Consider the following 23,675-nt stretch of genomic DNA (forward strand, 5'->3'; position numbering starts at 1 on the left):
ACTGCTTTTGATCAAAATTATGAAAAGCGTGGACAAAACTATGTACCGAGTAGATTTTGTGTGTGAAAGAATTGAGCCTTTAAAAAAAAAGACCATATCCTGTTTTCTTCATGTTTTTTATTTTCCTGCTGTTTCCCACACGAAAAGCAACTTAATGAGATTTTAACATCACACGCTTCTTTTGTAGTGTAAATGTTGAATAAATTTTATTGATTAATATTAATTTAAAAAAAAATATAGTACAAATGTCATTGGGTTGAGCCAAAATAGTTTCATTACAGTTTTATAATTTGAATTTGAATTTTACAAATAGTTACACACTCTTGATTCCATTAACGAATATAGCATCGGAATTTGCATAACTTTGTACATATAATACCGTTAACACCAAAAGTTGTGTGAGCGACTCACCACATCATCATCTTTAATATCATCCACATCACTGTCACCGTCATGACTGCTGTCATATTCATCATCATGCGGCCGCAGACATAATCTAACTAGTTCTGAGGCAGTATGCATGTTGACAGGAATGTCTGAGAGTACAACACTCAATTCTTTATAATCCTGAAAAAAGAAATCAGCGATTACTGTGCATACGATTTACAAGAAGGGTATGCAACAGGTGTGAAATGCATCAATGATGACATAAATTATTGGTTTGAGAAATATCAAGTGAAATTAATAAATAAAAAGTTACAGGAAAAGTCAAGTCTAACAACTTAATACTCTCAGATGAAAGAGCTCGGCAAATGTAAGAACATGCTCATATCACTTTTCACTCTCTAGATATTTAACTTTTCATTAATTTATACCGTCCACCATCTTGATTCTTCAGCAAAGGATTATGGGTAAAGTATGACATCATAACCACTGTCAGAAATTGAGAACGCGAGAAATACTGATGCAAATTGTTTCAAATTTTCAGTGTGCATATTACTCATGACTTCCCTTTTAAGTTAGTCTATCAGCAATGTCAAGTTCATTAGTTACAAAATAAAAGTCCTTACCTCCGCTATTGCATCTTGAAGCAGAGTTTGCAATAGAATGACAATCACCCTGGATATGTAACCAAATCCTTGTGCCCCTGAAGCCAAGGCCTGTACAAGACATTCTGTAAATGTATTCAAATAATAGAATTAGAATTCATCCTTTAATGCAATCCGCAACTCCTCAACAAAATTATGAACTTTTATAACAATTAAATAGTGTTCTACATGTGGCTTATTTGCATATTCAATTTACTTAATTAAAATAACAATAAGTTACACTTTGTCTTGATTTTTTAGGCAGCCACTTCACATTTTAGATTGGTACAAAATTTCATTTGACAGGTAAAATTTCTACTTTTGTAAATATTCACCACAAAATGAACCCAAAATTACGTGGCTTTTATTCTGATTACTAGTATTTTTAATTTCTGGCTATAACCCTTGCGGGCGAGAGTGATACAACTACCAGTCTTAACCAGTTTTAATTTGTCTGCACTTTTTTTCTAATATTCTTCAATATTTCTGGAAATGAACACATATTTTGGGTCCAACAGTAAAAATTGTAGTAAATTTTCAGTTTTATTCAAAAAATTTGGCTGTTTTGTCCCAATCTTCTGAAGATAAGTGTAGACTATACAGGACTATTTTGTGAATTTGTGATGAAAAGAGGGAACTGGTGGTGAAAAGGTTAAATCAAAGAAAGCTTAGAAAAAACTCCTGTGTGCTTAAGGTATTTGGGGCATGACGTTAGCACATGTGCTTCTATTATAGCAAATACAGCATTGTTCGCACACAGGAGTCAAAAACCAGGGGGAAAATACTGATGATATATAGCCTAGTCTTTGCATCATAGTTAAATCACATCTTTCAAAGCACATTTCAGATACAAATCAAGAGGATAGCCACCAGTGGAACATCTTTGATGGAAATGTGAAACAAAAATCTAGTTTTTGTGGAAATTTGAAAATGATCGGTCAATGAATAAAAAAAAAATATGATATTTATGACCTACCAGCATTGACTGGGTAAGGATCATCCGGCATTAACAATTCAGAATACGAACTAATGAATTCCACTACCATGGTTACGTCTCCAAATAATGTATTTGGTAATCCTTCTGGTAACTGTACAAGTTTAGGCACTGGAAGAGGAGGGTTGTCTAACTCCTGATCCTCGTAACGCTAAAATAAATCAAAACAAGAATAATAGATGAGTTCCATAGTTACCTTTGAAACTTGCACACTTTGGAGTAAAAACATTCAGATTTCGTCTGAGTGGGGGTTCGGGGTTGGTGTTGATTTCACCACATGAATATTTAGCAGCTCGTTTGGAACCAGAAAAACCAGCCAGTAAATTGAATAAGCCAGAAATCAACCCCCTCCCTAATTCTGACATGGAAACTGACTGAAGGCGCTATTGGTTGAAAGATAATGAGAATTAGAAAATATTACAATAAAAAAGAGGTCTTTGAAACATACAAAATTAAAAATATAATACATACCATGGCTTTCGCTTTTTTCAAATTTCTTTCTTGTTGCCTTACTTCCTTGACTTTTTGTTTTCTTTCTTCTCGTTTTTGCTGCAAGGCTTTCGTCCTCTCTTCTGGTGTCATAGATTTCCTACCAAAGTATCAAATATGGAATGCAAATTCAAGTATGCATATTTTTGAAAATGAAGTACCGTGAAAACTCAATCAATTCGGCCATGTAAAAATAAATATTTTTGGGGGTGGGCCAATTGATTGAATAAATATAGAAAATATGTTTCCGAAGTGGTCGATTTGTTTGAATAATTTTTCAACGTTTTAAAACTGGGTTTGAAGTGTGTATCACCGGTAACTGAATAAATATATCGTTTTCCAGAGATTAGAGTAAAGGTGTAGTACTAGTCTGAGACTTGACCCAATTTTAAAACAAACTACGAGCGCGTTCAAGAAATCTGACGCAACCAGGCCACCTGCTGTTTTGTTGCCGTGAAGACGACAGTTTCATGTCACGCTCCCCGTAAATGTAAACAAACATGGTAACGTGAAAAACTGAATAAATATATCTTTTGCGGGATTGGAGTAAAGGTGTACCGGTAGTACTAGTCTGAGACTTGACCCAATTTTAAAACAAACTACAAGCGCGTTCAAGAAATCTGACGCAACCAGGCCACCTGCTGTTTTGTTGCCGTGGAGACGACAGTTTTATGTCACGCTCCCGTAAATGTAAACAAACATGGTAACGTAAAAAACTCACTGGAATAGAGTAGAATAGAATTATGCTTTATTGCTAATTGCTGTATTATTTTTTTTGAAATTATCTACAATTAAACTATACATACAATACAATAATATATTTTAAATAAACTACAATAAATAACACTGAAAAACATAATACGAGACGACACACTGATATTTTGTTACGGTATCTCTTTTTGGAGGATGTGGTGGCGGGGCGGGGCGGGTGGTGTTGTCCGGTACATAGAAGCAGGTACAGCTGGGACCTCGGCAGTTGCCTTAGTAAAAAATAAATCGATTCGAGACATGGCTAGCGAGCGACAAAATAAGTACTAATAGCTTGTGGGAAAACTAAAAGTGAGTGTCTTTCCCCAGAGAAATCGCCACTTTTATAGCATGATACTCTGACCAGCCACAACATTATCACATATTCTTTTGAAATTAAAGGATGTACATCAGTCAGTACTCAGTCTGACGTACAATGTCGAAATGATAGGCCCAGGATTCACACCTCACGTCGTCTCGTCTGCCACTTTACCGTAACCATGCACAGCTACTGAAATCGCTTCTATGAGAGCGCAGTTTTCACTTCACGGTCATGTTTTTTTACCCACAGGGGCTTGTCGACTGACCGCGAAAGCCCCTTGGCGAGAACGAAGTCAGTCAGTCGACAAGCCCCTGTGTTTTTACCCACAGTTAAAACAAAACAAAAAATCCACCCGACTTTTAAACGAACAACGTTGCAAGAGGAAGTTTAGAACATAACTGGGACGACTGTGTCGAAACAATCCAGCCGGTGATTTTATTTGGGTCAACCAAAAAAAAAGAAGATATTTTGACGTGCTGCGTGACTGTGTAAACAAAACCATGTCCAATAAAAATGACGCTTTCACGCTACACATTGGCGACTTTGTATCGACTTACTGGAAATGCCGAAGACGATACAATTTGCAAGTCGGCATTAATTATTATACCCCGTTAACATTAATAATCTACTTGACTTTTAAACAAACAACTCTGCAGGACAATGTTTCGAACATTACTGAAACGACTGTGCTGAAACAATCCAGCAGATAATTTTATTTGGGTCAACCGAAAAAAAGAAGATATTTTGACATGCTGCGTGACTGTGTAAACAAAACTACGTCCAATAATAATGACGCTTTCACGTAACACATTTGCGACTTTGTATGACTTGCTTGAAATTCCAAAGACGAGAATCAAGTGTCGGCCTGAATTTTGTTGTCCCTAAACCATGGAGCTTCGTTTCGTCAGTGATTGCTAGCAATGACTTAAAGTATTTGTTCGTTGTCGATATTTTTGGCGTCGTGATGAGAATTTTCTTAGCGATTATTTACAACTGATGTACTGGGTAATTTGTAATGACAATCAACAGAGTATATTTCACCATGGACGTACTGGAGATTTCACACGTCTTTTGTACAACCACGGTTGACACCATGACTGCACATCTGGCGGATATCCCGATTGCTTATACCATGGATGTAAATGCTTATACATGTACATTGTATTTACGTGATAGATGTGTGAAAATATACCTTTGTTGAGAGAGTGACGTAAAAATCGGGCGGTGTCATCACCGGACGAACTAATTGAATACAAACAATAGACTGACTGGACAGATGGCCGAACTAAACGAATACATTTTAAAATTAACCATGACGCAAAAAATAGGTGGCCGAACTATTTGAGTGGCCGAATTGATTGAGCTTTTACGGTAATTTGATAATCTTATTAATGTAGTAGCCTGCATGCTTAACTTACACATTTAAACCATTTTTTTTTTTCACAAGATTACTTTCTCTAAACGTTTTTGCAAATTTTTAATCAACAATTCATTCGTAACAGACAAAATATTATTCCTTTGGAGAACCAATGATACGTGCAAAGACTGATTGGCGTTGAATTTATGGTACGTACCAGTAATTCCCATGAGAATCTTTGCATTTCATACTACTCATATAGTTGTCTTTGCATACTAATTTACATAATACTAAATCATAATTATCAGCACAAAGGGAGCGATACGCATAAACATGAATGACATAGTTTTCCAACCATAGTTTTCATGCTTAAAAGGTCCTCTGGAGAACACTTAGCTAGGCAGTGGAAACAATTTTCACCTTAAATCACTTTTTGGTCTTAATTGCCATCTTTTTATTTTTATTCCACTTTGTGCATGTTTCAAAAGTGGACACACGGAACAGTGATTTACATCATGTTATACAAAGTACATGACATGAATTTTAACCAAACCTATACCAGGAGCAAGTAAATAACACGTTAAATCAAAGTAAACACGTACTGCATGCGCAACTCGAACAGGCGCTCAACTCGAACAGGCGCGCAACTCGAACAGGCGCGCAACTCGAACAGGCGCTCAACTCGAACAGGCGCTCAACTCGAACAGGCGCGCAACTCGAACAGGCGCGCAACTCGAACAGGCGCTCAACTCGAACAGGCGCTCATGTAAGGCATAATTCTATACCAGGAGCAGCTATGTTTACGTACTTACCATTTCAACTTTTCCATTCTCGATTTGTATCTTTCCTCGACTTCTGATTGGATGTCTGGATTGCGTATATCAGCTCGTTGTTGTGTTGTCAGTTGCCTAGCGGCTTGAACAATAAACTTGTGGTACTTTGCCATGTCCTTTTCTCTTTTAGCTTTTTCAGCCCTGAAAACAAGATATTGTTGTTATAATCTTGAAATAGATTAGGAGTACTAAAAAACCAATAATACCACTCACTGGATTGAAACTATTACAAAATGTGAAGACGTAATTTCTAAGTCGCTTACTTTATGATAATGAGAGCTTGTCTGGGACGTCTCGGCGACTTGGGTGATTTCGGAGTCTTCCTTTCTTCAACTTTCATTCCCTTCTTTTTAGCAATATCAAATAACGTCACTTGCACCTTCTAAGAAGACGCACACATATATTATTACCATACTTAAAGATCATATTCAATACATGGCTGAATTCTGGACAGTTAAAAATTTTTCCTTTGAGAAAACTATCAAATAACATGCATAAAATGACAATTTAGCAGCAGTTTCCATAGACAATGAAAACAGTTTGCCATCAAAAACGATGTCAATTTATATAAAACTTCTAGACAAAAACAAATAGATCATAAGACAATATTTATCATTTTTTTTAACCGTATGTCAATGAACAAAATTTTAAGACATTGAAATGTATCCTTGCCATAGGAAACAATTGTCAAATGCCCTAAAACAGACTAAACATGCTATTTTCACTTTATTTCTACGGTGATTTTCTCTGAGCAAACTTCAATGATTCCATATTTTGATATCATCTTAATCCTAGCAGTATGTCACAAATGCAAGAATAAAGAAAATGACATTATTCTCACTTCTTACTCAACTACCTGTTCTTTATATATACCGGTATGTCATGATCTATTCATGTTAAAACTATCTTACCTTCCCTCTCAATGGCTTCTGTGGTGATTTTGACGGTGATTTCTTGGGAGATCGTTTGGATGAATCTTTATTCTGAGACCGACCAACATTCTTCTCTTTTTTCTTTGTTTTCTTCTCATCCTTATCGTTTTTAAGTTTAATTGATTTTCCTTTTGTTTTCTTTTTGTCATCTTTTTTGGCATCTGCCTTTTTCTTTTTTAAATCTTTTGTTTTCTTTTTTGGAGTTGAGTTCTTTGATGAAGTGTTGCTTTTTGTTGGTGAGCCAGATTTGATAGCTTTCTCCTCAATCTTCTTCTTCAGAGCACTCAGAGGTTGGGACTCGCATTCAGAATCAGAGCTCGATTCTGAACTGGAGCTAATGTCGATAATAGTTTGACTAGACTGTTTTGGGGGAGAACGTGCAATTTTTTTCCCACTTTTGCCAGGGGAACTGAATTTTTTTATAGAGGTAGATGGCACTGTCGGTTTGCTTTTCTTTTTATTTGATTCATTTGAACTATTAGATTTCTTCTTCAACTTAGTGTCCGATACTTTCGCCTTCTTTGATGGTTTGGGACTACTAGTCGAAGTTAGTGATTTTCTTTTTCCAAGACCGCCAGTCGGTGATATCTATCAAATGAGATGAAAACAGAAAGGAATCAAAAAGATTAGCTTTCAGGAAAATGATAATCAAAAGATAGAAAGAAAACATCATGCACAAAATAGTTATTAGTATTAACAACCACCCTGTTTTCAGAGTTTGTGCCCTACTAAGATAACACCCTATTTCCAAATTAAATTTGTACCCTCGGGTCATTGCTAAAACTTTATTGGATACTTAGAACTACATTACGTACGCATGATGTGAAAAATTTATTAGTCTGAATTACAAGAAGTTTATTCTAAAACATTTATCAAAGTTTCCATAATTTTTAACGTGTCTGTGATTATCTCATTATCATTTTATTGGTTGTTAAAATTTCATTTACTAAGTGTTTTTTAATAACGTTGATACACATTGGTTTCATAAATATTTGCATCTGTACCAAAGACGAATTGAGTTGATTCTTTGAATATTTCATGCATAATAATAAGAGTATCAAATATTTTACATAATAGTCCCAAGATCCCAAATAAAACTTCATGCAAATATATACAATATAATGCTAATATGCGAATCACTATCCAAAAATATGCTAATTTACATGATCACTATGCAAGATTATGCTAATGTAACTGATTACTATGCAATATTATGTTTCGATCACTATACAAAAGTATGCTAATGTGCTAATTATGCTAATGTGACTGATTACTATGCAAAATTATGCTAATGTAACTGATCACTATGCAAAATTATGTTTGGATCACTATACAAAATTATGCCAATGTAACTGATTACCAGGTACTATGCAATATTATCTTTCGATCACTATACAAAATTATGCTAATGTGACTGATTACTATGCAAAATTATGTCCCAAGATCCCAAATAAAACTTCATGCAAATATATACAATATAATGCTAATATGCGAATCACTATCCAAAAATATGCTAATTTACATGATCACTATGCAAGATTATGCTAATGTAACTGATTACTATGCAATATTATGTTTCGATCACTATACAAAAGTATGCTAATGTGACTGATTACTATGCAAAATTATGTTTGGATCACTATACAAAATTATGCTAATGTGACTGATTACTATGCAAAATTATGCTAATGTAACTGATCACTATGCAAAATTATGTTTGGATCACTATACAAAATTATGCCAATGTAACTGATTACCAGGTACTATGCAATATTATCTTTCGATCACTATACAAAATTATGCTAATGTGACTGATTACTATGCAAAATTATGCTAATGTTACTGATCACTATACAAAATTATGATAATGATTCATTCAATATGCAAAATTATGATATTCACTGGCATTTATTGTCAAGCAGCAAGAAAACAATGTTATTGTTATTTTACATGTTCACAGATTTAATTCAGCGGATTTTACTTATCAGTGAAAATAGCAAAATTAAAAATCAAAGAAAGCTTAGAAAGAACTCCCGTGTGCTGAGAGTATTAAAGACACATTAAAAATTAATTAAAAATTACTTGTACATGAGATATTGATGGAAAAGCTGAAAACTAATTATGTAAATCAGGTAACTAAGGGGAGAGTAGGAAATCAAACGGGCGGTTCACCGCGGTAATCACCGCGGTACACTGGGGAGAGCCGCGGACTGCTTATAATTAGGGGTCTCTACCGTGATGGCCATCGGTACCGGTTGCAACCGCGGTCGTAGGAAAGGTGTGAAATCCGTACTTAACAGTTTCCTTTGTGATTCCATGGGTCTTTGTTTTAAATAGCTGTTTTTAAATCGAGCAGGTTACGAGCATCGCTGGCATGGAAATACTAAGTATATGGTAATATTATCGGCTCACATATTTTATTAAGGCCACACTGATTTAATTTTATGGATGACATCCTCTGAAGACCCCAAAACTAATGCGAGAGGGCGAAAAAAAAAATTTGGCCCAAAAAAAAATGCTGCTAAAACCACAGGACTACGGAGCTATTATTACGAATTTAACCACAGTGTTTCAAAAAAAACAACAAGTCTTTAATTGTAGGAGGCACATGCTGATGTACACATTTCGTACTGTATTACTGTCACAGGTATCATCACCTTTGATTTTGAAAAGGCAATAGGGTAAGGCAGATGTTAGCTTTGCCAAAGGCATATACATCAACTCAATAATAAAGAAAAACTTACTGTGTTGTATTGAAAAAAAAATAATTAAAAATGAACAATAAGTTTGTCAACAGCAACCTGGAAATTAACTTCGTTGACATTCAAACTACAGCTTTTAAAGTGACATTTCAGATAGACTAAGTGTAGACACAAATGCTCAAGAACTACTTCAACTCTGTAACAAATTATAAGAGGCTCGATATTGAAAAAAAAACACCAACAGAGAGTCAACAAAAATTTGGATGCAGAAAATTATGTACATGTATCTTGATGAAAATGCGTCATATGATCAAAATATTACTGAACGTGCAAGCAAATTATCCGAATCAGAAAATGAAAAAAAAAATATTCTTTACCCCGTAAGGGGACTTCGGCCAAGGAGCTTCTGCTGCTTTCGTTGCAGTTTTGTCGACTTCAATGTGGACAAAGCAAACGAAATGATTTGTCGCCTGACCGACTTTTAGGCCACCATACACCTCCACTCCTCTCCCATTTCTCTCGACATTGTAGAAGAAATGCGGGACAGCCACTCTGGACAATATGTTCTCAAAGTTGTCTGGGCGGAACTCGCTTGCCGCTACCGACCTCTCGTATAGCTGTAAAAACGTCTCCCTGGCCAATGTCAATTGCGTACCAGTCTACAACAATCCCTCCGTTTCATCTCTGAACTTTTATGCTCACGTATTTTGGTGGTGTGGTCGCCATGTTGGATCATTTATGGCAAAATTTGCATGTTTTGAGGCAATTTCTTTCCCATAGCTCTTTGCGCTTCACGTAACGCGCATCTAACTGTGTTGAGTTTGGTTTTGAGGTTGGCTGGTTCCCGCCTCAAGTGTCATGGCGTCTCAAGTGTCATGGCGTACCAAGCCACAAGAGGCCGGTAACTAGTAATGAATCCGGCATTCTGATTGGTCCGTCACTTTCTCGTTGCTTGTTCCATTTCCCTTGGTTACCTGACAGCAGCGCTTACGCTCGTGGCCGTTCAGGGGTTTCCTTTTACTTTCGAAAGTTGGGTGAATAAAAAACTGTTTCTTTTGTTATAAATTTTCACAGAAACAGCGAGAAATGTCAGAAACATCTCAAATGTGTAAATCTAAGCAGGCAGTATGTTTGAGCATGGCTTTATTGTAATATTATAAACATGTTTACGCAGAACGGAACTTGGAATGTTTTCAAATTATGTCACTCAGTCACGTGCCTTCCGGCCGGAAAACCGGCCCAAATGGAACAATATGGCGATTACAAGTTACCTGCGTCCTACCTACCATTCGCAAAAGATGCCGGGAACCAGCGAAGTTTTGAGGTAGTCAAAAACGAGTTTTACGACCAGTCAGCGCTTTGCAAGTTTCGGACAGATAACCGATCTGTGGAGACTCGTCGTAGGAGATTTTTTTTAAATTTTTTTATTTTTGAGAACAGGCGAAAACTAATGCGCGCGCGGATGTCATCCATAAAATTAAATTGGTGTAGCCTAATATAAAAATTCACAAGTCCAATGCTGTATACGAATTGTTGTTGCGTGAAACAATGTTGTATTTTATGCATGTATTTATCACCAATTCCAAGAGTAAAAGTCGTAACTTTCGAAGGTACGAGTATTATGACTCGTCCATACATTGCACTTACGTTTGTTACACTTGAATAAAGTCTACCACATGAAAAGAATGTTATTTACGAAGTTTTAAATAGCCGAGCCTTCCTGATTCGAGCCTCTTGTTGATTTGACAACGGTGGGTATCATTAATGTTTATTCTTTGCCTGTATCGCATTCCAGACAAAAAGTTCAAGATCGGTAAACAAGAAATGGTCGAACTAAAATGTCTCCTGTGTTTCACGTGCAACATTATTATTAAAAAAAACAGAGTTAAGTGGTCATGTACGTTCTATAAATCTAACCTTGCACACATAATCTTGTATTGACGTGTTTTTGTTTTTTTTTGGTCAAAAACGACGTTGCCTTTCAGTTAACTCTTCGCGTTCATGGTATTTGTGAGAGTTTACCGATTTTTTGAACAAATGTTAAGTAACTATATCGTTTTGCGTCAAACTGGGTGGCCCGAATTTAAATGTCAGTGCGTGAACTCATTGAGGTCATTGCCCATTGCCGCACGTAATTCAAACATGTGGTTATTATAGTTCAGTCGAAATGTACGTGAATATTGCGATTGAAGTGCGCTATCCAGAGTTTATTACATTATAATAAAATTTAATTTAACACATGGTATAGTTTATACTACATGTTCACTTCATTTCGAATAAAAAAAAATCACCATTGGAACATCGATGAATCACAAGTATTTAAAATATTTTCTCGACTTTCCGTAGATACCCGACTACTATCATTTTTAATGATTTAAATGCGCCCATGTTTATGTTTGCGTAATTATTACGAATGCAATGCATTATCAAGTCGGTGTATTGAAATATTCAAAGACCCAATACCCCGGGTCAGCATCCTAACAATAGTAAAAATTAACTTGAGTTTGCGTAATTATCATGAAAGCAATACATTACAAAGTTGAAATATTCAGAGCTGGTACAATATTGTAAACAAATTTGGGCAATTAGAAAAGCAGCACACTAAGTAAACGATGTTGAAATAATCAACGCCAATACAGAGTTGGATACAAGTTGTGTTATTACAGCACCGCCAGATATAATAACAATTTTACGAGATCGACGCGCGGACCAAGAAAGAAAAAGGTTGCTAAGGTAACGCGCCAGTTCAGTGCGTGACTTGGGGTCAAACTTCGGTCAACACACACTTGATGTCAGCATCGCCGCGTAGCAAGTTTCGCAACTTACTTGAAGTTCAATTGTGCCCCAAAATGATGTCGACGATCACTCAATTGTCGCAGCGCCCTGTTTCGACTTTGGCTTGCTTTTCCTTCTTAGTGCATGTTCTTGTTCACGTAAATGCGACCTCTCACCAATGTATTAAAACGCTTTGAATTTATACTTATGCGTGATTATATTTGGTCTACGCGAAACATTAATCTTTCTAAACATTTTCTGAGACCATGCATGATATCTATTCACAAAATAATGCGATCATATTTTATATTATGTTGATCTCTTCGTCTTTCTGGATCGTTTTGTGATTTTATTCCAAAGCTCAGGCAAATAAAATAATGTCAACTATTATAGACTGGTTTCCTAGCTTTTGGCTCAGCCAAATTGGTTTATTTTTCATTAGAACTTTGTGATCCTTTTAATTTCCCAGTTCTTTGTGTTCATTAATGGTCTTGACAATAAGTGTGAATTGCTGTGCGAGCCCACCGCGGACGACCGCGGTCAGCCGGTGTCATGGAATCTATGCATAAATTTGCATAAAATGCGGTCGACCGGCGAACACCCACCATTTCCTACTCTCCCCTAATATGAACAGAACAGAACAAAAAAATTATGAATTATTATGCTAATTAGAGAATTAATATGAACAAATTTTAACCCAAAATTAATTAACAGGCCTGTACCAAATTTTATTCAAATGTGATGATCAGTAATTGAGATATCAGTGTTAATTAATTATGTTAATTAGGTGATTAATAAGCATAAATATTTACCAAAAACTAATTGGGTCTCTGCATAGTTCTCTTTAAAAGTTTCATTAAAATCCAATTCGTGGTTCTTTATATATCAGTGGAACATTATGCAAATTTGGTAATTAATATCCAATAAAAACTAATCATGTCTCTGCATAGTCCTAGAAGATCTATGTAGCAAGTCTCATTAAAATATGATTAGTACTTGAGATATAATGCAAAAAGCTGAAAATTAACTAATTCTGCTAATAAGGTACTTAATATGCACAAATATTTACCCAAAAACTAATCAGGGGTCTGCACACTCCTTAAGTAACTATGTACCAAGTGTCATTGAAATGTGATGATTACTACTTGAAATATCAAAAGCTGAAAATTAATTAATTATGCAAATTAGGTAATTAATATGTACTCATACTGCCCTAAAAACTATCAGGTCTGTGCAGTGTCGTATGACATCTATGTACCAAATTTCATTGAAATGTGATGATTACTACTTGAAATATCAAAAGCTGAAAATTAATTAATTATGCAAATTAGGTAATTAATATGTACTGATATTATCCTAAAAACAATCAGGTCTGTGCAGTGTCCTATGACATCTATGTACCAAATTTCATTGAAATGTGATGATTACTACTTGAAATATCAAAAGCTGAAAATTAATTAATTATGCAAATTAGGTAATTAATATGTACTCATACTACCCGAAAACTATCGATTCTGAGCAGTGTCCTATGACATCTATGCACCAAGTGATATGTGATAGATAGTACTTGAGATATCAGTGGAAAAACCGAAAATTTATTAATTATTATGCAAATTAGGTAATTAATATTACCCAAAAACTAATCAAATCTGCGCATTAGTTTGGAGCATCTATGTGCCAAGTTTCATCAAAATCCAATGAGTGGTTCTTTAGATATCAGTTGTACTGTCATGGAACAGCTAAAAATCAGCTAATTATCATGCAAATTAGGTAATTAATATGCATGGCTTTTTACCAAAACCTAATCAAATCTGCGCATCTATGCACCAAGTTTCATCAAAAATCAATGTATGGTTCTTGAGATATCAGTGGAACAGACACACACACACACACACACACACACACACACACAGACAGACACACACACACACTAACTGCAAAGACTTCGCACACGGGAGTCAACAATGAATAATTAATGTTTTAAGGTACTGTTGTTAAGGAGAAGTTAAAATACCTTCTTGGGTGATAGTAATAGTTCAGCAAACTTGCTCGGCAGCGAGTATTTTCTCACTAGTAAATCCTCCACAACCCATGGACTGTTAGGATTTGTACCAGCCCTTACGGCATGAGAACGAATAAATAATTTAATGAGATCCTTATTCGGTACCCTGTTGACTCTCCTGAAAACAAAATATAAAACTACATGTATGATAAATGGATATGAAACTTACAAATCATTCCATGAATGCATGCTTATTGTGTTAAAAGTAATTGTTACACTTGAATAAAACTTCTTTATCGTACTGTAAAATACTTTATTTTCAGTGAAAAAAAAATCTAGTGAATATACCTTTTTCCTATATTTTACATTCGACTTGTCCAAAATCAGTGAAAACAAGTCATTGTCAATGACACGTCCCCGTTCCGTTCATATTTGAGTGACATATACATTCAAAGCAGATCATGACCGAAATGCACCTGCATATGTACAACACATTGTGCTAAATCTGAACAAAATCCATCCATGCATGACTGAGATCCGGTTCTGGAATTGTGAAAATATGTGATTTTGATGCATTTTCGGCCTTAAAATGGCCATCATTCCGCTATTGTTAAGCAGATCATGAAACAAATGCACATATCTATTTGTGACATGATGTACCATGTGTGTGTGAAGTTTGAACTTGATCAATCCAGACATGTCTTGGATACGGATCCAGAACTGAATTCTTTAACAAAATGGCCGCCAGTCGGCCATTTCGAATTTGATCCGAAAAAAAAAAAAGACGTGCATCAAGGTCCTATTATGTTTAATGTATGTACCAAATTTGAACAAAATCCATCCATGCATAACTGAGATACGGGTCCGGAATGGTGAAAATGTGCGATTTCAATGCATTTTCGGCCTTAAAGCGGCCCCCATTTGGCTATCGTTAATGAGATCATGAAACAAATGCACATACATATTTGTGACATGATGTACCTTGTGTGTGTGAAGTTTGAACTTGATCAATCCAGACATGTCTCGGATACGGATCCAGAACTGAATTCTTTAAAACAAAATGGCCGCCAGTCGGCTATTTCGAACTTGATCCGAAAAAAAATGACGTGCATCAAGGTCCTATTATGTTTAATGTATGTACCAAATTTGAATGAAATCCGTCCATGCATAACTGAGATCCGGGTCCGGAATGGTGAAAATGTGCGATTTTGATGCATTTTCGGCCTTAAAATGGCCGCTATTCGGCTATCGTTAATGAGATCATGAAACAAATGCACATACATATTTGTGACATGATGTACCTTGTGTGTGTGAAGTTTGAACTTGATCAATCCAGACATGTCTCGGATACGGATCCAGAACTGAATTCTTTAAAACAAAATGGCCGCCAGTCGGCTATTTCGAACTTGATCCGAAAAAAAATGACGTGCATCAAGGTCCTATTATGTTTAATGTATGTACCAAATTTGAATGAAATCCGTCCATGCATAACTGAGATCCGGGTCCGGAATGGTGAAAATGTGCGATTTTGATGCATTTTCGGCCTTAAAATGGCCGCTATTCGGCTATCGTTAATGAGATCATGAAACAAATGCACATACATATTTGTGACATGATGTACCTTGTGTGTGTGAAGTTTGAACTTGATCAATCCAGACATGTCTCGGATACGGATCCAGAACTGAATTCTTTAAAACAAAATGGCCGCCAGTCGGCTATTTCGAACTTGATCCGAAAAAAAAAATGACGTGCATCAGGGTCCTATTATGTTTAATGTATGTACCAAATTTGAATGAAATCCGTCTATGCATAACTGAGATCCGGGTCCGGAATGGTGAAAATGTGCGATTTCAATGCATTTTCGGCCTTAAAGCGGCCGCCATTTGGCTATCGTTAATGAGATCATGAAACAAATGCACATACATATTTGTGACATGATGTACCTTGTGTGTGTGAAGTTTGAACTCGATCAATCCAGACATGTCTCGGATACGGATCCAGAACTGAATTCTTTAAAACAAAATGGCCGCCAGTCGGCCATTTCGAACCCGATCCAAAAAAAAAAATGACGTGCATCAAGGTCCTATTATGTTTAATGTATGTATCAAATTTGAACAAAATCCGTCCATGCATAACTGAGATCCGGGTCCGGAATGGTGAAAATGTGCGATTTTGATGCATTTTCGGCCTTAAAATGGCCGCTATTCGGCTATCGTTAATCGGATCATGAAAAAAATGCATGTGCATATGTCCCATATAAGGTGTGATGTATGAGTGAAGTTTGAACTTAATCGGCCCATGCATGTTCAAGATACAGGTGATCACGGACGCACGGACGCACACAGGGCAAAACATAAGTCCCCGTTTTCGGACTGCGTCCGAACGGGGACTAATAAATTCCATACAAAACAAAAATAATTTCCAGCTAAAATAAAGTATTTTACAGTATTCCAAATTTACACATCTCCTGCTTTCCTTAAAAAAAGACAACACACAAATTTTTAAGAAAAAAAAAATATAAAAATAAAAGATGATAAAATACTGATCACCAATGTAACTCAAAGAGTTTGAATTTATCATTTTTATTTGAGTTTTTTTAAATAGACTACAAAAAAAAAATAATGCTGCATCATTGCAAGATTGGTGCCCCACTCCTCTACCTAATTTGTTCTGGATTAGGATATTTCAAAATAGAATGTTATGAAATATATGTCATTTTTAATACAATCCTTCAACATGCAAACTGAAGAATTATTGTAAAAAGATGTACTTACTTTAATTCTGCAGCAGGCACTGAACTCACAATCTTTCCTTCTTGAATTTGTACATGGTATTTATATAGATGCTGTAACATTAGAATAACGACAATTAGTCAAAATCTGGTCTCTATCTCAACAACAAATATTCAAATATCAACAACAGAAGGCAAACTCACAATGCGATACTTTTAAATTGAGCTGTGTGCACACTAGCAGCTAGTGCTAGGCTCACATAGAGTACTACCATAGTAGTTTTTAGACAATTTTCCACAGTTGGCAGCACAAATAAGACGACCAATATATAAAAGGTTATTCATATAAAACATCCTTTCTATAGAAAGAAACTCTCGAATTTCAACACATTTAAACAAAGTAGCACCGGGGGTAACCATTTTCATTGAAATGTCCTTTAAACGTTTACTTGGAAGATTTTATCTTGATTCTTATTGATAAAAATAAAACATATACCTTATTAATTTGCTCCTTTTTAGGAGAGCCAACAGTGGATGATGATGATGATGATGCTCCCTCACTATTTTCTTTGTCACTTGATGGTGAACTACAATTGCTCGGAAGCTACAATATAACATCAGGAGAAGGGATTTACCAAACTAATTTGTGGGTTTGTACAAACCTAATGTATCCACCCCTGAATTAGAGATCAGACCAGATATGAAGTCGCTATATTTTAGAGACAACGGACCAAGACCAGAAAAGAAGTCACTATATTTTTAGAGACAACAAATCAGGACCAGATAAGAAGTCACTGTATTTTTTGAGACAACAGACTAGGACCAGATATGAAGTCACTATATTTTTATCGACAACAGACCAGGACCAGATATGAAGTCACTATATTTTTATCGACAACAGACCAGGACCAGATAAGAAGTCACTATATTTTTAGAAACAGACCAGGACCAGATAAGAAGTCACTATATTTTTTAAGATAACAAACTAGGACCAGATATGAAGTCACTATATTTTTAGAGACAACAGACTAGGACCAGATAAGAAGTCACTATATTTTTAGAGACAACAAATCAGGACCAGATAAGAAGTCACTATATTTTTAGAGATAAAAAACTAGGACCAAATATGAAGTCACTAAAATTTTAGCTTCTACAGAACAGGACCATATTTTTAGAAACAGACCAAGACCAGATACAATATTTCAAGGGGCTGCAGAAACCTTGTGTAACCGTATGCTATACTTGTATGTAAATTTAAATGATAACATATTATGCAAATCAGGATTCATATTGTTATGGATTAAGTTAATCCCAGACAGTAACAACACATCATGATTTGGACTGGCATGGCCTTTAATATTTCTGAACACTATTTTTTTACAGTAAAAATGATTCCAGAGTTCATCTCACGACATAATTATTTTTTTTGGTGAAAATATTTTGCACATTATTTTTTTTCCTATAATTTCTTTGTTCTGCCAACATGTCCTGATCAAAATGGTTCAAAAAATTAAGGTGATAAAAGTAGACATTGGTGTTCAATAATAAAATGTGGGTAAAGCTGACAATATAGCATTAAGTGAAGATGTGGTGCATTTTACTTGTAATCAATGATGAAAATAGAAAATATACAAGACTATATCGAGAAATGTGACAAAAGACTGACTAAATATTAATAAAACAATAATAAAATTGTGCAGTTTTTGATACTAAGATGATGGCCATGATTTCTCTACTAGCAAGCATAAAATCAAATTATTATATTTCAAGTACAATTTCAACCTGCACAATATTTCAAATCCACACATAAAAAGAGGATGAACATTACATCTATTTAGAAATATGAAGAACTTCTTGGCATGGACAGAAAAATAAAGGACCCTCTCGGGGTAGAATTTGAAGTCAAGATAATTCTTACCAAGATTGTGACAGATTTCAGTATTTTGTAGATACATGTAATAATAAAAAAAATACTCACATCTTCCACAGATATCTTCTGTGACTTTACAATTTTTCCTTTCAATCTGTGTAACAAAACAAAGCAAGTTGTGTCAAGTCATCCAGTCCACGGTCAATGATGGATGTACATGTAGTCATTTCTGACACTCTCGGTATCAGATTTACTTCAAAATTAATTTAAAAGTGATGATAGATTTTTTTTATACTGAATTACTTCTCAATTTCATCCTTGCCTTCAAGCAGTCTCTGTTGGTCGATTATGTATTGTCGATTATAGCTCATGGTGTAGTGCTTTTCATGTTTATTTGCTTTCAGCACAGCATAGACCAAGCTTCACTATTCCTTTTAGTCAGATGGCAAGTGTCGGAGCTGTTTTTGTTTTGTTTTGCTAATTAACGAACACTGGAAATAGCATAATGAACATAACAGGTTGAAATTGGTTGGCTAGCAGAGTATCGGCGTGAATACGTAAATCAGAGAGTAGCGTTCCCACTACCCTAAAATCCTTTGGTGAGAACACTGTAATAATGCATGAGATTGTACGAGGTATATACACTCCCAATGTACCGTAAACAGATTCAATCGCTTTCATGAGTCAGGGAAAATCAGAAAATTTTGTAGCATTCAGTATTTCACTGAAGTGACATTTTATGTCATAGTTTTTTACATATTTTTATGTATTTTTTTTTGATTATTGCTTTGTTAATTTAGAACCAAATCCACTTGTTGTTCTATTGGTCTTGATCAAAATGGTTTGAAAAAATATAATCAGAAAGGTATTAATCGGGTTCATTTTGTGGATAGAGTAGTGAGTCTTTTTCATGGACCTCATTTAATTATGAAAATTCTTAGTGCAGAAAATTAAACAGTTTACAGTTGACAAAACAAACCATTATGTTGTTTACATAAGCCTCTTCCACAGAGCAAAATGATATGTGATCCAGAAATTGAATTGTGATAAGCCATACGTTTTGTTGACAGTTAATCTATGTACATGCATTACAGAAACAATGCCAAAATGACTTGTTGTATCAAATGAGTAAACACAGGTTGATGTGGTAGATCACATGACCTAATTATGGCATGTATGCTAATTGAATGAAAATACCTAGGACTGAATTTTTTTTTTTTGAACAATGATTTACTACCTATCTGAATACCATCTACATCCTAACATTTACACGATAGACCATAATACTCAGACTTATACTCACATTTTTCCGGTGATCTTTATATTTAGTTCAATGGGTTCCCCGTCCGCATACACAGAATGAATATTGTGGTAGCATTTGTCAACTAAATTATCCAAAGGAATTGTGTCTGAGAAAAAGGAGTAAAAAATTGATAATTTTCTCTGTACAATTCACACTCTCTATGACATATTATTCAAGTACTAGGTAAACAATAATAGATCCCAACAGCGCCATATTGGATGAGTAAACGATTCTATGGCATAATACGTCTAGACACTTCTCTGAATCCAATAGGACACTGTGAGGGAATCATTTATGTTATAAATTACCACCACTTGAATTAAACACATTTAGTTAAATTTGGGGGATTTAAAATTAAAATCATTTAATGGATATATCACTTGTATTTTACAGTCCAGTGAATGAACTGTTTACTATCAAGAATGTTCTGATATATCTTACCAGGTCAAAATATTCATGTTTCATTTATCATCCAAATCAGTTTGGAGAAAAAACAAACAAACAGATTTTGTAGGTTCTAAAGGTTTTTGTCAATTTTTTCACAAAAAATCTTTCTCATGAAAAAAAAAATTGGAAATATTATAAAAGTGCAAATTTTTTGACAATTTTCAAATTAAAATATGCAACTTGCATATTTTAACTTGACTTCCTCCATTCAAATACTTATCTGTTTATTTTACACCAGGTTTCCCACCACCCAAACTGAAGTGTAGGTCACTCATCAATATTCATGAGTTTATTTAATATTCATGAGCATAATTTAAGTCTTGTTTATTTCATAATATCAACTTGCTTGCCAATTTTTTTGAAAACCAATTGACCAGAAACTTAAAATTTTGTACTGTGGGTATAACAATACAATACACCACCAACATTGTATTCCAATGCAAGGATTAAATAAATGTGATTTTTTTTGTATCTGAGGACGGCATAAATATCCATTATACTGTATCGAAATTAGTTTATTTTTTTCCTCCTGAAAATATGTATTAGTGATTTTGGCCAATTTATTATGACAATATGCAAACAAAACAGTAATAATATTGTCTGACACAGACGTTAAAATCTAGACTTCCTGTCAAAATAAATTAAATCTATGTTAAAGCATGGGATAATAAAACGATCAGTAATTGAATACAGGCCATTTTTATGCAAAATAGGCAGTAAAAATTACAATATACTGAATATGAACATGTTGATATAAAAAAAAATTGAAAAATTTTCTTCCGAGAACAAAATAATGTATTTGTCCCAAAAATAGAATATTATACTAAAATTAGCCTCTCAACTTAATGGAGTTACTCTTCTAATAGAGTAAATATGGTCTATAGACTGAACTGAAGCCCTGCCAAGGCTTAACACTTAACTGTATGGAGGCATAACCCATACAGCACAAAATAATACAATACATACAGTAACAGTGAACAAAACATGTACACAAAGAAATAAACATATGACGTCACTTACTGTGGTGTACAATTTGAAGTATTGGCTTCTCCAGATACAATGGAAAGTGTTCATTCAGCTGTCGTCGTGATTTCTTTTCAGAATGCTGTGCTTCTTGGTAAGTGAGCTCATTTCTACCGGTGCACTGACACGTCCAAACCGAATCACGATATAGTTCTAATCTCTTATTATATTCTCTAATAACACAATATTATCAAGGAAATATCATTTTCTGTTCTGTTTTTGTTTTAATTACGATATTAACCACACCCCTAAGAATAGACCAGTGCTTTAGCACTACACCCTTTCCCTCCCTAATGAGGAGTACACAATACTGTACACTACTAAGTGAAATTCATCCCAGAGAAATGTGATACTTGGATTAATACTTAAATAAAACTATTCAATGATTAGCAGAAAAAAAACAAACATAATTTTAGGAGAGCAAAGCAGCAGTACAAGCAGTTTACTTTACCAGCGTCACATGACCACTTAAGATTTCATCTTGGAAAACCATCTTAAAAATCAGGAGCAATTAAATATAAAATGTATCATACTTTCTCAAACACAGAAGCAAACAAAGGAATTTTGCATTAGCATGAAGTCATCTGAAGAACCAGGACATGTGCTTTCAAGGTGCTGGAAACATTTAGGGGTCGTGACACAGGTCGTTAATTTCACCTAGAACATTTCTCAAAAAATGCTTCAAAGAAACATTACACAGCTTTTTCGCAGTTATGTATATTTATGTACTGAATAAGTGATCTTCAGAATATCTGGATTTCGATTTCACTCAACAGATGGTTTTTATAGAAGAATCAAACGATTGCAATAACCATATATTCTGAATATTGGTCTGTGTTTTTTAAATACATGTAACGATCACATACTGTCTGAAATAAAAATTTAAAAAATATAAATTCATGTCTAATGGATACTTTAAACGCCTTAATTTAATAGTAGTCACATGATAATACCAGATTTGTAAATCATAACGTTCCATTGGATGACACTATTATATGGGCAGTCACATCAGCTATAATTCCATAGTCAGATTAATAGTTTTTTCTTTATTTTTTTAAATAAAATAATGACCAAATTTAGAACATAGGGTAGAAAAGATCAAATGAATTCTGCTTCCAAACTATGAAGAGTATTAAAAACACAATAATATCCTAAAAAACGTATGTACGTGTGGATATGGGAACTACACCGTACACACGTGATGTGGTCGTATAATGTAAACACCACCCCCGACTTATTTGTAAAACCGTTAATCCATATAATTAACGAAAGAAAACAATAGATATAATTTTGTTATAACAGGTCAAAACACAAATATAAATGCAGCTCGCTCGATCCACACTTGCGATATCATAAATTGCTGATCGGGTTTTGCAATGGTGTCACTGCATAATAGCGAGCTGCTTCAGCATGGCAACCATGACGGACATGACGCAGAACAATAGAGGAGAAAACCAATATATTGCCAACTTCGATCGCTATTTTCTGAGATAAAATCATCGAAAATGGACACTATCCATGCCAAATTCGCGCCACTGGCTTCTTGTGGATATAATAAAATGTGAAACACGGAAGTGACCAAAGAAATTTCGCCGAAAATGTCTCAAGAAACGCATTGCTTTCACTCGAAATACCCTTTGTGTGGACGCACGTTCACTTTAACACAAGATCACATATTACATCACCGATATCATTGGGATTGAAAATATTGAGCCGATCTCCGAAAATAAAGTGAGAAAAATGCGTTAAAAGTCTGATTACTGTAAAAATAAAACAAAAATAGTGACCATCGATGTAGGCGGCCATCTTGGATTTCCCCACCGGGTCAAAAGCAAGGATACTCTCGCGATCTAAATTCCTCTCTGGTGAAATCGATCACATAAATAGGCTCTTCTGATGTCTTGTCCTTTAAAGGTCTTGCTAAAACATGACTTCGTCGTCCAAGCAGTGGCATATTGCTCCAGATTATCAGCTAAAATACCTGAAGATACACCGGGTTTGAAAATGGCGGGAAGGACAACTCGCAAAGGGCAAGATTGGTTCAATGACATCACGTGATTTTGCCAGCTGGTTTAGAGCTCAAAGAATGAATACACACATTATGTTCGTAGTACATTCTG

General features: G+C 35.0%; 1 protein-coding gene across 1 annotated transcript in view; it reads right to left on the bottom strand.

Moving 5' to 3' along the window:
- The window catches only part of LOC100374364 (tyrosine-protein kinase BAZ1B-like), a 38,049-nt gene extending 14,438 nt beyond the window's left edge, over window positions 1-23,611 (bottom strand). The window contains exons 1-14 of the mRNA XM_085501355.1: window positions 23,397-23,611; window positions 21,553-21,728; window positions 20,086-20,191; window positions 18,891-18,936; window positions 17,409-17,516; window positions 16,956-17,026; window positions 14,194-14,359; window positions 6,682-7,290; window positions 6,034-6,152; window positions 5,750-5,911; window positions 2,494-2,611; window positions 2,005-2,173; window positions 1,011-1,114; window positions 412-567 (exon numbers count right to left, since the gene is read on the bottom strand). Coding sequence (XP_085357481.1) covers window positions 412-567; window positions 1,011-1,114; window positions 2,005-2,173; window positions 2,494-2,611; window positions 5,750-5,911; window positions 6,034-6,152; window positions 6,682-7,290; window positions 14,194-14,359; window positions 16,956-17,026; window positions 17,409-17,516; window positions 18,891-18,936; window positions 20,086-20,191; window positions 21,553-21,728; window positions 23,397-23,509 — 2,223 coding nt within the window. The 5' untranslated portion in view covers window positions 23,510-23,611. The remainder of the gene's footprint in view (window positions 1-411; window positions 568-1,010; window positions 1,115-2,004; window positions 2,174-2,493; window positions 2,612-5,749; window positions 5,912-6,033; window positions 6,153-6,681; window positions 7,291-14,193; window positions 14,360-16,955; window positions 17,027-17,408; window positions 17,517-18,890; window positions 18,937-20,085; window positions 20,192-21,552; window positions 21,729-23,396) is intronic.
- Between the last annotated feature and the right edge of the window lie 64 nt (window positions 23,612-23,675).

Source organism: Saccoglossus kowalevskii, chromosome 7 (assembly GCF_978046115.1).
Source record: "Saccoglossus kowalevskii chromosome 7, keSacKowa6.1, whole genome shotgun sequence".
NCBI lineage: Eukaryota > Metazoa > Hemichordata > Enteropneusta > Harrimaniidae > Saccoglossus > Saccoglossus kowalevskii.